The following is an 18,824-nucleotide window of genomic DNA, read 5'->3' as shown; positions in this document are numbered from 1 at the left end:
GTGCTGGCTTTGTATACCACTGGAAGGTACACAAAAAAGATTCTAAAAACAGCATAGACACTATTCAGTTGAATATATTGCTACAACTTAGCTTCTTTTTGCCATTTTTGTTGCAATAACTTGCAATTTTGCGCACAGTTCTTTTAAGTAAATTTTATGAGCAGTACATGCAGTTTGACTGGAGGCTTTCCTTGAAGTGCATTCTCCCTCCTCCCTCACCTCCCCACTCCCACCCCCAGGTTCTGAATTACAATATTGTAATTTGCACTGTCTGGTATTTTGACTATGCCACCACTGTAATTTAGGTGTCTGACATGTCAATGTCACTCTTGCACTAAGGAAGACCATGAATAACACTGTAGCACAATACATTAACTGTGCATAACACCTCCTTGACCCCAAATTTCAGACACTTGGAAAAAAAGAAAAAAAAGATTAGAAGTCCAGGACTGACTTACTTTTGCATTCAGAGGGCACACAGACAGTGCACTCCTAAAAAGCTGTTCTTCTGACCTCCACTGACTGCTGCGGAGCGCACAGCGCATTACGTTTATCAACAAGATTCCAAGTACTGCTACAGCAAGGATTTTCTTAAGGAAAGAGAGCCAAGTTAAGAAACAAATACTTCAGCTGAAGAACTTCATCATCAGCTTTACTGATTGTTTTGACGGTACCTTTTTCTTGGCTTGCTTACTCAAGAGACTAAATCCATATGTAAAGAGAATACAATATCCAATACTGGGGAGGTAGATGACTCTCTCTGCAATAACAAATCCTACTCGGAAGAACAGATTACTTGCAGGAAGAAAAGGAATAATAAGAAATCCAAGTCCCAGTGTAAGGATTCTGCAAAAAAGAAACAGATTCTCAAATTAACTGCAAACTGTAACAAAAGTACCTTTTCTACTTAAGATACTAACTTTATTTAAGCATTGCAGAAGGATGTGTATATGGAGCAGGACATTCAAACACAGCTTTTGATAGCTACTAAAAGGATCAGATCAAATTTCAGTGAGGTTTTGACATTGCATTCCATCAGGCACTTTTAAAATCATTACTATAATTTCCAGAAAAGCAATATTCATGCTTCCAGGCCAGAAAATAGCCCCATTACACATTAATTATATAAGTACTATTTAAAATACACAGGCAGGAAAAGTAATGGCAAAAGCTACCTGTCTATTTTTGGAACTAGTAAGACAGTAACAGGATAAAAAACATACATCACTGTTAAAGAAGAAACCTAGGTGCACATCCAACTGAAAGAGCATTTTCTTTCCTAACAAACACATCAATAGTAGAATTTATTGTGGTTAACCACTTGAAAGGTAGCAATCTATGGTCTTTCTAAAGTCAGCAAAGACACACACTTTCCGAGAGCAGTTTGTCTTCCTTGTTTTAGCTATTGATATTAGCATCTTCAGCAGGTAACTCTTTATGGACTATACAGAGCTCAGATAAATGAGATCAAGTACCTCACTTTTAGAGCTAACATAAGGGAATAAGAACCTCATCTGGGTCAGGTGTTTCTTACAAAGGCCACAGACTATTCTAATTTATTACAAACAAATATATACACTGTGATGTAGATGTGACCTCTTGCTCTTTTCTCATCCCCAAGAGTCCTAGGCCTTCACTATAATTTCTGTCTTTACTGTTTATTAGAAAACTGTTTAGCAATACAGGCTTAGTGAGTGGGGTTTTACTACAAATTATGACACCACTTGTAGCAAGAATTCCAACCCTTCTCCAAAATTATTTATTTGTGCAAATAACTATGGGAACAGCAAAAAGACAGGCAAGGTGGGCTGTTAACATTTATAGGAATGGAAGGAAATAGATGCAATTACAGAATACCAGAGAAAACAAAAATACAAAGGTTTTGTACTCTGAACAACAGAATGACCTATGTTGGTGGTAAATGGAAGACTGTGGAAAAATGTGGGCCCTCTCTGGAAGAAAATGTGAAATCTGGTTACGCAGGATATGGAGAAGGCTGTGGTACTCAACTTTTCTTCCTCAGTTTTCACCAGCAAGTGCTCCAGCCACACTGCTTGAATTGCAGAAGGCAAAGGCAGGGACTGGGAGAACAAAGCACTGCCCACTATAGGAAAAGTTCAGGTTCAAAAACTTCTAAGGAACCTGAAGGTGCACAAGCCCATGGGATTTGTTAAGATTCATTTGCAGATCCTGAGGGAACTGGGAGATGAAGTTGCTAAAATGGTGCTAAGCCCTGAGCCATCATATTTGAGAAGTCATGACAGTTGGGTGAATTTCTCACTGACTAGAAAAGAGGAATTGTAACACCTACTTTTTCAAAAAGGAAAAAGGCAGACATGAGAAACTACAGGTTAGTAGATCACCTCTGTGCCTGGCAAGATCATGGAGCAGATCCTCCTGGAAACTATGCTAAGGCACATGGAAAATAAGGAGGTGAATGGTGAAAGCCAATTTGGTTTCCCTAAGGACAAATTGTGCCTGACAAATTTTATGGCCTTCTACAATGGGGTTACAGAACTGGTGGATAAGGGAAGAGCAACTAGTGTCATCTACCTGGACTTGTGCAAAGTATTTGACACTGTTCCACACAAAATCCTTCTTTCTAAATTGGAGAGACATGGATTTGATGGATTGACCACTTAGTGAATATAAGGAATTGGCCAGATGGTCTCACTCAAAGAGTTGCAGTCAATAGTCAATGTCCAAGTGGTGACCAGTGACAAGTAGTGTTCCTCAGGGGTTGTTGAGACCAGTGCTGTTTAACATCTTGTTGACATGGACACTGGGATAGAGGGCACCCTCAGCAAGTCTGCCGACGACACCAACCTGTGTGGCGCAGCTGACGTGCTGGAGGGAAGAGATGCCATCCAGACGGACCTTGGGAGGCAGGCTAGTCCAAACCTCAGGAAGTCCACATGCAAGGTCCTGCAGCTGGGTCAGGGCAATCCCAAGTACAAAGACAGGCTGGATAGAAAATGGATTGAGAGTAGTCCTGAGAAGGACTGGGGGATGTTCGTTGATGAGAGGCTGAACATGACCCAGCAACGCGCACTTGCAGCCTACAAAGCAAACCACATCCTGGGCTGTATCAAAAGCGGCGTGATCAGCAGGTTGAGGGAGGTGATTTTGCCCCTCTACTTGCTCTTGTGAGACCTCACCTGGAATGCTGCATCCAGTTCTGGGGTCTCCAAGATAAGGAGGACGTGGACCTGTTGCAGTGAATACAGAAGACAGCCACAAAGATAAGCAGAGGGCTGGAGCACCTCTCCTATGAGGACAGGCAGAGAGAGTTGGAGGTTTCAGGCAGACCTTCTAGCAGTCTTCTAGTACCTAAAGGGGGCTACAAGTGAGCTGGAGAGGGACTCTTCAAAAGGACGTGCAGTGATAGGACAAGGGCTGAGGACTTTATAAGTTTAGATTAGATCTAATGAAGACATTTTTCCCAGTGTTGGTGATGGAGCACTGCAACAGGCTGCCCAGAGAGGTTGTGGATGCCCCATCCCTGGAAGTGTTCAACACCAGGATGGATGGGGCTTTGAGAAGCTTTATCTCATGGAAGGTGTCCTGCCTACGGCAGGAGGCCTGGAACTAGCTCATTTTTAAGGTCCCTTCCAACTCAAACCATTCTGTAATTCTATGATTAAGCAACTGAAAAATTTTAAAGAACTGACATACTAAGTAAAATCCATGGGAACAGAATGTGTAAAGTTAAACAGATGCCCTTAGTGAGACAGAATAGTTTAGAATAAATTTTTCAGTTCTTTTGGGTAAAGTACAAGTTGTTTTTTGAGTAGATACTATGGGTCAAGCATTTTACTTTTTAACTGTATGACCATGACAGTACTTCTACCTGCTTTCAACGCACATCTCCTCTCTCATTATTAGAAGATAAAGGAAATGATGTCTTGTAAGAAGTAAGGGCAACAACATACATAATTTCCTACTGTGTTTTACCTATTATGTTTTACCACCTATGGTGTTATGGATCTCAAAATACCATTTCAGGAGAAAAAAAATAAAGCAGCCATCCATACCTCCTCCTCTAACTCTGTTTCCCACTAGCTGGTCTACAGTGATGGGCCCAAATTGGAATAAAACTGTAATGAGAGCTATAAATATTTATTTGAACTGCATTTGCTAGACACTGGTTCCACTGAATTGTTAAAATTATCAGTAGTGGATTTAACAAAATAATACTGCACTCAAGTTGGCCAGGCATTCAAAATTCATCACTGTCTCTTACCTTCTCTTATGGCTGTCTTCTGAGCACAGAGCTTGGCATATCAGACCAATTAGGCAGAACCAAAGTGCTGCTAGTGCAATTATCCTCCAGTCGCTGACGGATTTAATGAGGGGTATGCAGCCCATTGACCAATCAAAACAAAGCCACCAGGGACACAACAGCAACCATGCATTCAGCGAATAGTAGTAATTATAGTTTATAGCCTGTCAGTCAAAAGGAAAACAAACATTTATTTGATACTAAACTTGGGGGGGGGAAGGGGCAACTTTGGTCCTTCTCTCTTTTCCCTTATTACAAAATATACAATAAAGAGGCCATAAATAACTGTTAAACTACAGCTATGTACCTGTTCATTTCTTTTACAGTTGTGAAATTATTTTTAAATTTTTTTTTAAACATAGCTAGGTGGCTCTCTTGTTCTGAGCAGGGAAATGCAATTCTATGCTGCCCGACTAGTATCCATGTGTAAAGAGAACACTCTCCTACAGGAGAAAATGTCAAAAAAGACATCATCTACTGTCTTCATCCTTCATTCTCCAACTCCAGAAAGAGCCTTAATGCCATCAGAAATATACAGCCAGGACATATTTAAACACAACAGACTAGAACTTTATGCTATTTTCTCTGATTGTGAAAGAACAGATGAAAAAGTCAAGCACATTATGTGAAAAAGGGATGAAAATCAGCAAAAGCTAATTTCTTGCATGCATGGGAAAAATAATGAGTAAATAGAAAAGTACATCAATGTGCACAGTGCATGCTAAATTGAATGCAAAGCATATGCACGGTATACTATTGAAAAAAATTGCAGAAAATCATCACAGCAGCACAAGTGAAGGTAACTTATCACACATCTTGAAACTTAAAGATTGCCCACTTTATTGTTTCTTTGAGGAACAGAAAACTCAATTTTATGACAAAGACAAATGTTCTGAGCTGGCCATTAAAAAAAGGAACTTCATAACTTACTCTCACAAACAGACTGTCTGCAAATGAAGCTGGGTTGTCTACTTCCGTGAAAGCTGGTGGCCCTGTGCCCATAATCCTCCAGCGTATATAAAGTATACTGGCCCCTCCAGACATCAGGAGAGTTATCCTGAAAAGCAGCCCCTTCCTTAACAGCCCAGCATTCTACAGGAAAGAAAGAAAAGAACACCTCATATAGAAACACTATTCGTTCTCTTACCCACTACATTCACATCATTTTCACCCCTCTCTCAGAATGAAGATGCTATTCCCGTGCATTTTTGCTATTAGAATTGACATTTTTATTGCAGAGTATTTTTTGCAAACATTTTAATTTCCTTCTCAATCAGGAAAGAAAACTTTTTTATTCAAGAAGTCTCTTTTCTACAAATCCTCAGAAAGTCTATACCTGATCTAATTTTACATGGCAATTTCAGAGAGGGAATTTGAGCAAATCCAGCCTATTAAATTAATCTATATTTTCTTTTTCAAATGGAGAGTGGTTATTTTGTGAACTTTATTTTAAATAGCTATATCCAGTTGATATAGCTTGTCATGGAAAGTCTTTGTCCACTTAGGTCTCTCTGGAGGCAAAATGCATATTCCAAGAAAACTCACAGTTAGAAACTGGGAAGAATTAGAAACCGAATTAAAATTTTCAAAACCAAAAACATTATTAAAAAGCTCATGACAGACAGGCAGGCACCCAAATCACTTAGTTCAGGGTAAAATTACCCAAGATAAAAAACCAAAATCTTATTTGATCTACACTAATTCAGTTGATTTATAGCACATATTTTATTATATACACTTTAGGCTCTAAAGGCAGTTCACATAAAACATAGAGAAGTGATGGCATAGAAGCTAAATTTAACAGACTTTTACATTTTTTCCCCTGTGAAGTATAATATACTTTCTCCAAGCACACATCATTTTCATAAAAGAGTTGAATAACAGTGTACACTGTAGAGGTGGCTCTTCAAGCTTCATCAGCAGAGACTGGAAACAGAATCACCACAAAGTACAATGATATCCCAGTCACAGCTTAAAGATGCAAATCCAAGCTTCCAACACCCCACCTTGCTAGCAAGTGAACTCACTTAGGACAGCTCCTCTCTGACCCCCTGTACTACAGTGCTGTAGGGCTGCCTCAGAACTCTCTGAAACCTGATGGCTGAAGTTATTTTATGCAGCATCAACAAGTTATCAGCAGAGCAGAAGATGGAAGATGGAGTGCTTCTCTGAAATGAAAGATCATTTGGTCCACTTCTCTTTCTATTCTACGTATAAAAGTGTAAGTAAACTGTGGATTTTAACATGGAACAGTTGACTGGATCCTAAAAAATATGGTCATGTGATTTCAAGTATTCGCTTTCCTTTATTCCTACCTTCCTCCCTTACTCTGATATGCTTCCATGCCCTTTTAAACTCCCCCCGATAGTTACACATGATCAGTTTTATGTCCTTGATAGGAGCTGGCACACAAATTATTATTAACTCTTATTGGAATATGCTCTTTAACAAGAACCACCATAGTTATTTAGGAGAGCGATATTAGCTACGTCTAAAGTAAAAAAAAAAAAAGTAGGCTTACTGCACAAAGCCAGACATTCAACAGTAACCTGACTGAAGATACTTGTTCTTTAAAACAATGGAAAAGTTAAATTTAAAAATAATATTCGGATGGCTTTTTACTATTCTAGTTGACAACAGTATCATCAAAAAATATTTAGCTGAAAGCACAAGGATGAAGTAGTCTGTAACTGATTTTACATAAGTTATCCTTTGTGCTCAAATGATTGCTTTCAACTTGGACATCTCAGTAACCAAAGTCACAGCAATGAGGATTTAGGAAGGTTTTTCCTCTAAAATAACCTTTGAAAGAAAATTGTGCTATGAAAAAACCCATATAGAGATAATTTATAACTGCCTTATAACAGATTAACTACACAAAACCTCTTATCCCAGGCTTCATTTCATTTAACAGTACACGCTGCTTCTTAAAGGCCAGATTTCACAATTGCCACAAAAATCTCTTAGTAGGCAGAATTTTGAAACTGGAAGAACTGTTTGTAGCCCCTTGCATTTAGAGCTAACTGAAATTTGGCATGAAACTGAAACCTGCCTCAACTGAAAAGAAAAAAAATATGTAAGTAGGAGCATTAGAGATCTGCCTTCAACAAAAGAAAACAAAAGAATCTTAGATACACTTTCATGATAAGAGCAGAACAGATTTTTGTAGGTAACAGGAGCTAAAATTAATTACTTCTATCAAAAGAAGAAGGAAAAGGCATATTTGATGTTTTCTTCACCAAGACAGAGCTGTTGAAAAGTCAAAAAACAGAAGCATAACACTTTGAACTCTTTATTCCTTAAAGAATAATACTGCAAGAAGGTTTGACTCTGATATATTTCCTAGAATTATGGAATGGTTAGGCCTGGAAGGGCCCTCTTAACATCATCCAACCGCTCTGTCATGGCTTGGGCTGTCTTTTGCGAGATCAGGTTGCTCAAAGCCCTGTCCAGTCTGCCCTTGAACACTTCCAGGCATGGGACATCCACGACTTCCCTTGGTAGTGTGTTTCAATGCCTCTCTACCCTCATTGTAAAGAATTTATTACTGGTCAAACACTGCAACAGGCTTCCTAGAGAGATGGTCTCCCTGGTGCCCTCTCTTCTCCTGGCTGAACAATCCCTGATTTCTCAGCCTGTCTTCATAGGAGAGGTGCTCCAGCCCTCTCCTCATCTTCATGGCCCTCCTCTGGACTCACTCCAACCAGTCCTCATCCTTATTATGCTGGGGTCCTCCGAGCTGGATGCAGTACTCCAGGTGGGGTCTCACCAGAGCAGAGCAGAGGGTCAGAATCACCTTCCTTGACCTGCTGGTCATGTCTCTGGTGCAGCCCAGGACATGGCTGGCTTTCTGGGCTGCTAGTGCACATTGCTGGGTCATAACAAATTCTTCATCCATCAGTACTCCCAAGTTCTTTTCTGCAGGGCTGCTCTCAATCCACTCATCCCCTAGTCTGTAGAGATATTTGGGATTGCCCTGACCCACATGAAGGACCTTGCACTTGCCCTTGAACTTCATGAGGTTCACAGGAGTCCACCCCTCTCAAGCTTGCCAAGGTCCCTCTGGATGGCATCTCTTCCTTCAACTGCACCTTTGTGCTTGGTGTGATCTGCAAACTTGCTGAGGCTGCAGTCAATTCCACTATCTATGTCATTGATGAAGATATTAAATAGAATTGGCCTGAGTATGGACCCTTGAGGACACCACTCATTATGGTTTTCACTGGACATTAAGCCATTGACTGTAATTCTTTGGATGTGGCCATTCACCCTGTTCTTTATCAATCTAACAATCCATCAGTCAAATCTATGGGGTTTTTTTATTTTAGCAACAAAAATGTTATGAGGAAAAATATCCAAGGCCTTGCAGAAATCCAGGTAGATGACATCAGTAGCTCTTCCCTTGTACACTGATGCAGTCACTCCTTTGCAGAAGACCACTGGATTGATCAAGCACAATCTGTCCTTGGTGAAGCTGTCAGCTGTCTCTAATCACCTCCCTGTTGTTCATACGATTTGACATAACTTCCAGGAGGATTTGTTCCATGATCTTACCAGGCACTGATGAGAGGCTGACTGGCCAATTATTCTGAGGGCCCTCCTTATTACTTTCTATTTCCATCACTTTAATTCTGAATGGGCTCTGCTTTAGTCCCCTGCAGCTCTAGGCTCCTCCCTTGTCATATGCTAGTTGACATTACTCTCATTATACAGTAAAACTCTCCATCATTCCTACTTGCTGCCCGAAATACTCCTTTATCCCTCACTTAGCCCTTCTTGGTCAAATCTACTGTTTCAGTCTTAGAGATTCTGCTTTCCCTGATTTCCCCCTGAAACTCCTCACTTTACTCCTTGCAAAGGAATTTAAAAGTCTCATAGGACTTGTGCCACTCAGAAACATGAGTGAGACTCCTCTTCAGTGAAACCACTGATGGAAGCAAAGTATATTAAAGCACATTCCTTTGCCTTGTTGAATCTTGGATGGGAGAGGCAAATGACTCAGCTGTGCAACAGCAGTGATGTTCTAGAAGGCTGTTGGTCTATTTGGCTGTTACCAATCATTCATCTGAGGCTGATTGTTTCTGTTATTTGCTTGCCAGTGCAAATACCAGGTGCCAGATTCCACTTGAGACAATACTAGATAAAGTGGTATCAACAAAAGTCAGAAAATCAGTCATTAGCAACTATCAGTTCTTACATATTTTTTCTTTTTCAAATCCAAAGCTACTCGGAGCTGATCCCTGTACCCCGAAAAAAAACAGTGTAATACTTTGGTGAAATTAGCAAAGTTAAACCTAATTTGTTTTTAATGTACTTTTTCAAATGTGTGACTGTCTCACTGAGAATCTGAGTAAGTCTCTCCCTCTCTTTACGCTGACCAAACTATGTTAGTACCATTTCAGGTACACAGCTACTTACCCTGAAAAACTTTTTGCATCAAGCAGTCAACTCTACCATACCACATTTTCAACATATTGTTCAGAAAATTGTGGAAGGGATTTCAATGTCTAATACAATTCTAATGACACCCCATTTGTACTCATGCTGCTGCAAAGATGTCATAGCACAATGCCTTACTAGGCTGGCTGAAAATATCTTTTTTTTAATTTTTTTAAATTCTCAACAACAACAAACTGTCAGAGATTGGCTCTTTGACTTTTAGGATGCAACTGTCTGAAGGTGGTCAGAATGAACACAACTTCTAAAAATGAACAAAACCTTGAAGGACTCACCTCTAATGACTTGTCTTTATGTAGTAACTTTTGAATAAGCTCCAAAAGATTTATCTTGTTAATCACCAGTGCATCAAACACTGCATTCAAACCCTAAGCAACCAAGAGAAAAATAAGAACATAAGATGAGGCTACTAACGACAAATATTTTCTTTCTAAAATACATCTTAAATTGCACTTCTATCATGACTAACTGTTTATCTTAATTCCAAACAAGTAGAGATACATTGGTAGTAATGAAGGCAGAATGGTAATCTGGGAACCTCTACTCAGATGAGTAAAATAACATTTTACTGTAGTGAGAATTCTCTTCATACATGGAATAACCCTTCAGGGAATTCATGCACCAGCTAGATAACATATGCATGGTCACCACAATATTTGGCTCTCCATCTTTCCCAATGTTCTGCAGCATAAGTGCTGCAGTCAAAAGGTAAGGCTTCTGTTAGTAAGGAAGAGTTTCTTTAAGCCTTCAACTTATTTTTTGTTGTGCAGCATGGAATGTTTTGACTGTTGGGTTTCAGAAGTACTATTTTCAAAGGGTACAGACAAAGGCTTGGAAAGATTTAACAGAGGTATCAGGCTTGCTTTTCTTGCAATTACACCAATATACACAGTGCAAGTTGCTAGGAAAAGAAAGCATGAAGCTTTATGTGGCATCAGCCAATGCACAGAACACTGGAGCATATTCAGTGCTTTGCAGAACTACACTTGCACATAACTACCCCCACAAAATCCTGGGGTAATTCTGTCAAAGTTATCAGCAAAATCAAACTTAGCATTTTCCCTTTAAAGTTTTAGCAAGCACCAACCATGATTATTTTTGAATACTCAGCCTATATTCTAACAATTTCAGAAATTACTTTACTGTTCTAAAAAAGACTAAATGGAAAAAAGGCATAAAAAACAGTTCCAGATGAATCAAAGAGTTAGTACAGTGGGAGGCCACAAGTCTCTCTTTAAGAGTCACAGAGAGGGGACAGAAGAAAGGCCACCTGGCAGTCAAAAGGCTTTTGGCTCACTCATATGGAGATAGGGAGGCAAGAATTCTGCTGAAAAATCTCCAAGTAATCTTTGTAATGTGGTTTACCCTTTCATTCCTCTGACCTGTGCCCCTTAGCACAACAATAAATATTAGCATCCTAGCAATGCAACAGCAAACAAATAGAAAACCCAAGTCCAGTAGCTCAAATAATTACTTCACACCACTAAAGAAAATAATTACACCATATTTTAAGAAAATTCCTTATGTTTTCCTTACAGACACCTTTGAAGAACACATCAGCCTACAAACATCTATCCAAAAATAATGTCTCAATGCAAGAAGTTTTCTGTAATTTCTTCTCCCTTTTTTCTAACAAGGACAAGAAGATCGTTGTTGAAAAGAATTTTCTGTTTCTGTTGCTTATCTATGTCAGCTAAAGCTAAAAACTGGACTTATTTATAAATATATATGGCTATAAAAAGATAAAAATCAAAGATACAGCACTTCATGTGGCTGGTTTGGTCACCCAAAACAGAATGCCTTCATTGAAGTTATAAAAAGCCAGAGCACAATGAACATGAACAGTACCTGTATCTGTTTGCACAGACAGATCCTTAAACAAGGGACAGAAAAAAGAGATTTGGTATCAAAAGTGCATGAACAATGGCCCTAATTCTAATTACACTGTTTGCAAAAGCAAGAGGGTGGAGTTTTCAGAAACACTTTCCTCCATTTACATCTATCTTTGTCCAAAAAGCCTTCAATGAGAAGTTTCTAGGTCTGTTATCTCAGCAGTTGTACTCAAAAACAAGGCCAACAAAAGTGATATGCACTGAAATTAATACTGTAAAAGTTTTAAACTTTGCAAAAAATCGACAGATATATGCAAACTGCTTACAAAAGATTAAATGAAAAATTCTAACAGATTGGCAGGGATACAATCCAGACAGATCTACTAGAATCCTGATTTTTGTCAACCTTATCTCGTTTTCTGAACAGAACAAAACGGTGTGCATGTCACTAGCTGTGGAGAAGATTACTCTTTGTAGACTTTACAACTGCACCTGACAGATGTTGAGGTCAAAATGCAGACAATAAGACAATTCTTACCAGTATTGTAATTCCTTGTTCTTTGCACAGCATGGCTATTGCACCAAGGATAACACTCACCAGCACCCAGAATACAGAAAATGTATGTCCTTCTTTATCTGTCAAAATAAAGCATGCCACAACCTTAGGGTTATACATTTAAAGGTTAAATTAGACAACTGAATTAAAGTAAGAATTTTATAAATAAACAGCATTTAATCTCACAATCTTTTCTACCATTCAAATCTGGATACACAGATAGGGCATAGAGCACTTCCTGCAATATGCTGGCATTTGTCCCTTTATTGCAGTCATTTTCTGTTCTCAGAGACATTAGAAATCTCCCTATTTGCTACATGGTTTAGCCAGATAATGGTTTAGCCAGATAATTAAAATGGCAGAAGCTTCACAAAGTTTCCACAATTCATCATCTGCAAAGGTTAATTCCCAATATTTAGAGACATTTATCATCCTTAGCTAGAGCTCTGTCATTACTGGCCACTCTCTGCCAAGCTACCATACGAACAAGAAATTCTATCTTTTTTAATGGTTGCTCATGAAGTATCACACACACAAACTGTTTTAACTGCAGTCTAATCTACAAAGGCACAACGAGCTGCTTCTCCAAGGCTGCTGCATGTAGCAAGGACCTCGTGTCCTTTCATTATCACTGCAATAGAACGCCACGGAGCTCAAAAATTTCAGCATCTGAGCAGAAGCAGGTAGTGCTTACTCTCAGGAAGCAGTTTTACAGCAGGGTAAGGAACTCTGGGGTTAAAAGATCAAGAATAACTACAGCTTCTACTAAAGGAAAAAGTCTTTAAAGACTGTACCACGTAGCTGGTTTTGGGTACTACAAGCAGGCATATCTGAGATGAATATAACAATAAACCCTACTGCAGACAACGTACACAGAGTACTACTCCAAAGGTGCATGCAACAGAGGGAAGCACTCTGCTCATTCAGAGGCAGTTTCTTGATTCTAGTAACATGGGCTCTACAGGCATCACAAGAATCAATTTTTCAATCTTTGACTTGGCATGTGAAAAAACAAAGTTGAACTCTACATTCATTGACTGAAGCCCTTTCCTACTTTCCTTGATCTCTAGAGCAGTTCTTCTCTACTGGTAATGCAGGTTTGACCCTAAGGGCTTAAAGAGAACTGAAATAATGGTCTATGGAAAGGATAAATGGCAATATTAATTTCACCAGAAGCAGGCACCTACATGTAAAGTAGTACACTAGGCTTCCTTTGTAACTGGTCAAGAGCAGAGGACACCTTTAGGGATTTAAATTACCTAATTAAATGCAGAACTCTCTCTCTTCACTGATTATAGCATACTAGCTCAAATGTTGTTATGTCAGATACAAACCACAACCACAAGCGTGAAAAGGATCTGTGGACATTGGCCTCCTCTCCTTTTGAAGCAGGGTACTTCTTTTGTGGCAGAGAGCAGAAATTTTCATAAAAATATGTGGAAGAACAGATTTTGAGGTTACTTCTAACACAACTTTCTTACTTAAGACCTAAAGTTTCAACAGGGTGATTAAGATGTGTGAGATTCATCCTTGCAATACATAGAGGACATTTGATCCTTCTCCCTCCACTCCAAATTATTTTTAACACCCCAGAGGTGAAGTAAGACTTAACATCAGAGGTGGAGATACTATAAAGTTAAAAGAAGCCTTTCTTTTTGGAAAGAGGTCATACACATCTGAATAATACCATAACAAAACATGGAAATATAAACTACATAATGACTAAACTAAAAAAAAATACTGGAACTAGAAAAAATAAAATGCAATGGGGAAGCTTCAGCCCACACAAATTACACAGAAGAACTGAGTGTTGTAAGTCATGAAGGAAAGAGCTTCAACAATGAGTATTGCTAAGACAGAAAGAAATCTGTCCTAAATACATCCCTGGAAGGAGCTTTCAACTCCTCAGACTCTGCAATACAACAGACTGTTCAGTCAGTTCTTGAAAACCAGTTCTGGTTTTATTTTTTTTTAATGTAGAAATGAACTAGCAAAGAGAATGCAAGGATGGAAAGGAAAGTAATTGACTGTGTTCACAAAATGATGATCAGTCATCCTTAGTAAGTGTAAAAAGAGAAAACAGTGAAGACAGCCAATGGACTTCACTGTGTTCACAGAAGTAGATTTTCTTCTACTGAGAGACTTTTCCTTAGAATCAAATTCTGGTGGAAAGGAGTCTGAACAACTAAGCACTTCTCAGAGAAGCACTACTTGGTACACAATCTACCTTAACACAGAAGACAGTGAGAAGTATACATAGTAAGAGACCAGCTGGCAATTCACAAATGCTTTGATGATTCAAAATATAAGAGTAATGGGAAAAACGGAACTAGGTCAAATCATCAAGAACTAGTGGAACAGCAGCACATTCAAACAGAAAAACAAACTCAGAAAGGTCATATCACAAAATGAGAAAAAGCAATGTATGTAAAGAACAACCCCCACAATTCCATAGATATATCAGTAAGAAGAGTAGCAACAAGTTATTTTAATACTCATTGGGAAATAAAATGGACAATGCCAAGAAAAACAGAAGTGTTCTGTGCCTTTTTCTTTCATTTTTACACAAAAACGTCGGCTGCAATCAGACAGCAAGTACAACACCAGCAGAAAGGAAGCAAGAACAAAAGCAAAACTAGTGAACTATAAGACACAGAATTCATAGAGAAGTTAATCTGTTTTAATCTGTTTTAAATTATCATTGGTTAAATTCACTCCAATAAGGTCCTATACAACACGGAGTAATTTCTACTGTTAGCTATGAGAAATCATGAAAAATACACAAGAATCCAGAAGCTTCAGATAAAATAAAACAATGCCTACATGCCTACTTTTCAAGAGGAAAAAAATATGAAAGGATAGGCTAAAGAAACAAAGCTAAGCTGACTGGTCAGAATTGCCCAGAAAAAAACCACCACATTGACAAAATATTTTCTAAGTGACACTCTAAAGCATAAAAGAATATGATTTGCCAAATAAATATTTTAGTCATTTATATAGCATTACGTATAATTTTTAACTTGGACAGAAAAAAATATAGTCTCCCCTTGAAAGCAAACTGGTAAACAACCTCTGCCTTGACTTCACACAAGAATACCACTGGAAACAGTGTGAAATATGCCAGAAAAAAATATGGGCTGCCCAAAGTTACTATAGAATGAATACAAATAACAGCTGGAAAACTACAGTTAGACACCAGCTCACTGGGAAAAAAAAAAAGTAAAGATAACATTGTGTATTGGGTCCTTCCTTTGTCTGGCTCTAATAGAAAATTTTAACATTTGGATGATGGACTAAGAAATATGCATAAAAAGAACAGAAGTGCTGTTAGGCTGCAATGGCCAGGACACATACAAACAAGAAATCAGAATTCCACTGACAAATTGGAATCATCACCGAATCATAGAATGGCTTGGGTTGGAAAGAACTTTAAAGATCATCTAGCTCCACCCTTCTGCCATAAGCAGGGATGCCTTCCACGAGACCAGGTTGCTCAATGCCCCATCCTGCTCAATGCCCCATCCAACCTCGCCTGGAGAAATGGTATAGCCAAATAAAAGAAAATCAAAGCCATTCAATAGGTACACATTCCAAGTTGTGCAGAAACGGGTTCGTCTTCTTGTGAACATCCCAAGTCTCAGATACCAGAAATGTCTCAGCATGACAAGTGAAGTCAAGCTTAAGTATGGACTCTCAAAGATAATAAAAACACTCATCAATAGCGAAATAATGAAGGTTCCAAATAATAAGCACCAAAGACCTGGACTTCAGTAAGGCCTTTGGCACAGTCTCCCTCTCCCTATCATCTTCATAGAGAAGCTATTGGAAGTACAGGTTGTACATGCAGACAGCAAGGTGGAATGAAAACCCTCTGAATGGCTGGGTCCAGAGGGTGGTGATCAGTGGCACAAAGTCACACTGGAGGCCAGTGAACTCAGGGGTCCATATTGGGTCCAGTCCTGTTCAATATCTTCATGAATGACCTGTATGATAGGGCAGAGGACACCCTCAGCCCAGTTGATGATGGCACCAAGCTGGGAGGAGTGGACGATATGCCAGAGGGTCATGCTGCCATCCAGAGGGACCTCGGCAGGCTGGAGAAATGGGCTGGCAGGTTCAATGAGGAGAACTGCAAAATCCTGCAGTGAAGCCTCCATCGTTGGAGATGCTCAAAAGTCATCTTTTGGACAGTCCTGGACATTTGCCTCTAGGTGACCCTGTGTGAGAAAGTCAGCTCAGGTGACCTCAAGACCCCTCCAATCTCAACCATTCTGTGATTCCGTAAGTGAGATCTCCTGGAAACCATAAACTCTATTGCTTTGTTTTCTCTGGCATCCTCAAAAAATCAATATAGTATACAGAGAATTGCAATATTATTAAAATTTATCAGTGATTAAACTTCAAAGAGAAAGAATTTCAATTAAGAAACATTTTATCTTGTGCTTGTTCTTGGGTCAATACACACAACACACACACCCCTGCTGTCCCCCTAACTGCAGAAATCTCAGTAAACTAGACGGGTAAAATAGATACAAAAGACTGTCATTCAGCAATGCCTTTCATCTTCTGTATTTTTTAACAGTGATTTGCAAATGTAAAGCACTGTTTAAGTGCTAATTATTGCTATGAGATACACACATGGCAACAGAAGTAATCAGTCTAACAAAGCATATTCCCCTAATAGGGTGCTGCTTCCCTCTAGAAAAATCTTGTGTCAGAAAACGAAACTGATCTTTCATTGGCACCTGTGCCTGGTTGAAACTAGTACACCATATTGTGAGTGGGCACTGTGCCACTCTAACAGATGGACATAATTGCAAGCATGCCAAAGAAATAGAGTACTTGCTTTTTTTTTTAAGCTAAAAAAAGTGTTTCTACACAAAACCAGAAAGCGTTGCTCAGATGGTCCCTCTTTAGGAGTATGTTAAGTCTAAAAGTGAGGAGATTCAATAAAATACCTATGTAAACCACACACAAGCCATGAGGGCTCCTCCACTTAGACTGCTAGACTTTAGTATAAGCATTTCTAAGGCAAGGATGCATACACAAAGTGTTTTATCATGTAGAATTGACTGATTCTAAATTTATGAGGAACACATTGATACTGCCTCTCAAATCTGTCTTCCTAAACACTAATCCTGCTTCAAGAGACCTTATTTTCTGGTGTCCTAAATCCACAAGTCAATGAAAACAAAGTCCTTAGAAGTGAACGATATGAAGAAAATGCTACATTTAGTGTAAAGTCAAACTAACAGTAACCCAAACAATTCTTACCAATTCAGACACTTGGGCATTCAGCATCTCCTTCTTTAAAGCTAATTGAGCAATCTAGGGCTCAGCCAGGTGACAGTGTGTAGCAGTTTAAGAAGTCACCATCTTCAGTTACAACGCAGTAATGGATTCTGTGAAAACATCTACTCCATTGAAAGTGGTAGAAAAGAAAGCTATGTTGAGCTCCTGCAGGAAGTTTTAATTTTTTACTGAAACAGATCATAAACACTCATATATTCCATTATTGTGCCTTGCCTTTGGGGATGGTGTCTTCCAACTAAACTACTACAAATGCTCATCTAACCAAGCTCTAAGATTTCCCTGCTCACGAATTGCTAAGCAAAGGGGGAAGAATCACGAAGTCTTAAAAGATCACATAAGAACTCACTGTTAGAATTAAATTAAGCCTGAAATCTTCTTGTGTGTCTCCAAACGTACATACTACTCCAGCTCAGCTCAGTGTTTCACTTAATAATGAAATTAAAATAGCAAATGTCATTCCTAAACATATCCAACTATCTCAAACTCATTACATACAAGCTACACTAAAGAAAGCATTTATCCTCTTAATTACACCATCCCAGAGAGTCAAAAGTTAGCATTAATTGTAAAAAAACAAAAGAAAGAAAGGAAAAGAAAGAAAGGAAAAGAAAGAAAGGAAAAGAAAGAAAGGAAAAGAAAGAAAGAAAGGAAAAGAAAGGTTATTGTTTTTCCTTGGCTTGCTTAAATTATAAAACTGTTAGGTTTTCCACTTACAACGACTCCCTCCCAATGTGTTCAAATATGAACAGTAGGGCACACAGTTGAAAAATCAGAGCCTACATGTTTAACAATAGTAAATTTTAAAGTGTAAAATAGCTAACAAATTCCCCATATCTTAACAATGATCTCTTTCTCACAGGAGACCTAAATACTTCCAATCTGTAGGAAAACCTTCATAATACAAACCTCCAATATTCATAAAACTCATCGCTCCAGTCTACTTTGCATGCTTTATTAAATTAGCAATGAACTAGTAGATGATTAATGGCCAAATACATAAAACAGAACAAACCAGAAACAGACAACCAGAACAAAGTAATTTTCAGATGTCATAGAGTATGAGCAAAGAGTTGACCCCCTATTTAATATCCAGGCCAATATTATTCACATGGACCCAATCACAAACTCCTCGTTTTACATTACTTAGAGATCGCCAATGCAGATGGCAAATACATGTAACTGGATCACTGTCAAAATTGAAGACAAAGGAAAGCAAAATGAACACTGCAGCAGTTTTAAATCGCCTTATGAATTCCCAGAGAAGCTGCATTAAAATTCAGCAAAGTTAATAACCCACAATTCCCTTCAGAACATACCTAAACAGTTGTCAGCTCTTGCTATCTCCAAAGCCTATGCAGTGGATTTGTCCCCACAGTTGTGTTTA

At 38.7% G+C, this 18,824-nt stretch overlaps 1 protein-coding gene across 2 annotated transcripts in view; it reads right to left on the bottom strand.

The window, feature by feature from the left end:
• TMTC4 (transmembrane O-mannosyltransferase targeting cadherins 4) overlaps positions 1–18,824 on the bottom strand; it is a 58,380-nt gene that overhangs the window by 22,495 nt on the left and 17,061 nt on the right. For both annotated transcript variants that reach the window (XM_071548877.1, XM_071548887.1), the window contains 6 exons: positions 12,110–12,207; positions 10,015–10,107; positions 5,213–5,374; positions 4,244–4,446; positions 675–846; positions 459–590 (listed from right to left, as the gene is read on the bottom strand). In XM_071548877.1, coding sequence (XP_071404978.1) covers positions 459–590; positions 675–846; positions 4,244–4,446; positions 5,213–5,374; positions 10,015–10,107; positions 12,110–12,207 — 860 coding nt within the window. The remainder of the gene's footprint in view (positions 1–458; positions 591–674; positions 847–4,243; positions 4,447–5,212; positions 5,375–10,014; positions 10,108–12,109; positions 12,208–18,824) is intronic.

Source organism: Pithys albifrons, chromosome 1 (genome assembly GCF_047495875.1).
Source record: "Pithys albifrons albifrons isolate INPA30051 chromosome 1, PitAlb_v1, whole genome shotgun sequence".
Classification (NCBI taxonomy): Eukaryota; Metazoa; Chordata; class Aves; order Passeriformes; family Thamnophilidae; genus Pithys; species Pithys albifrons.
Note: the sequence above shows the minus strand (reverse complement) of the source record. Positions and strands in the feature narration are given on the sequence as shown.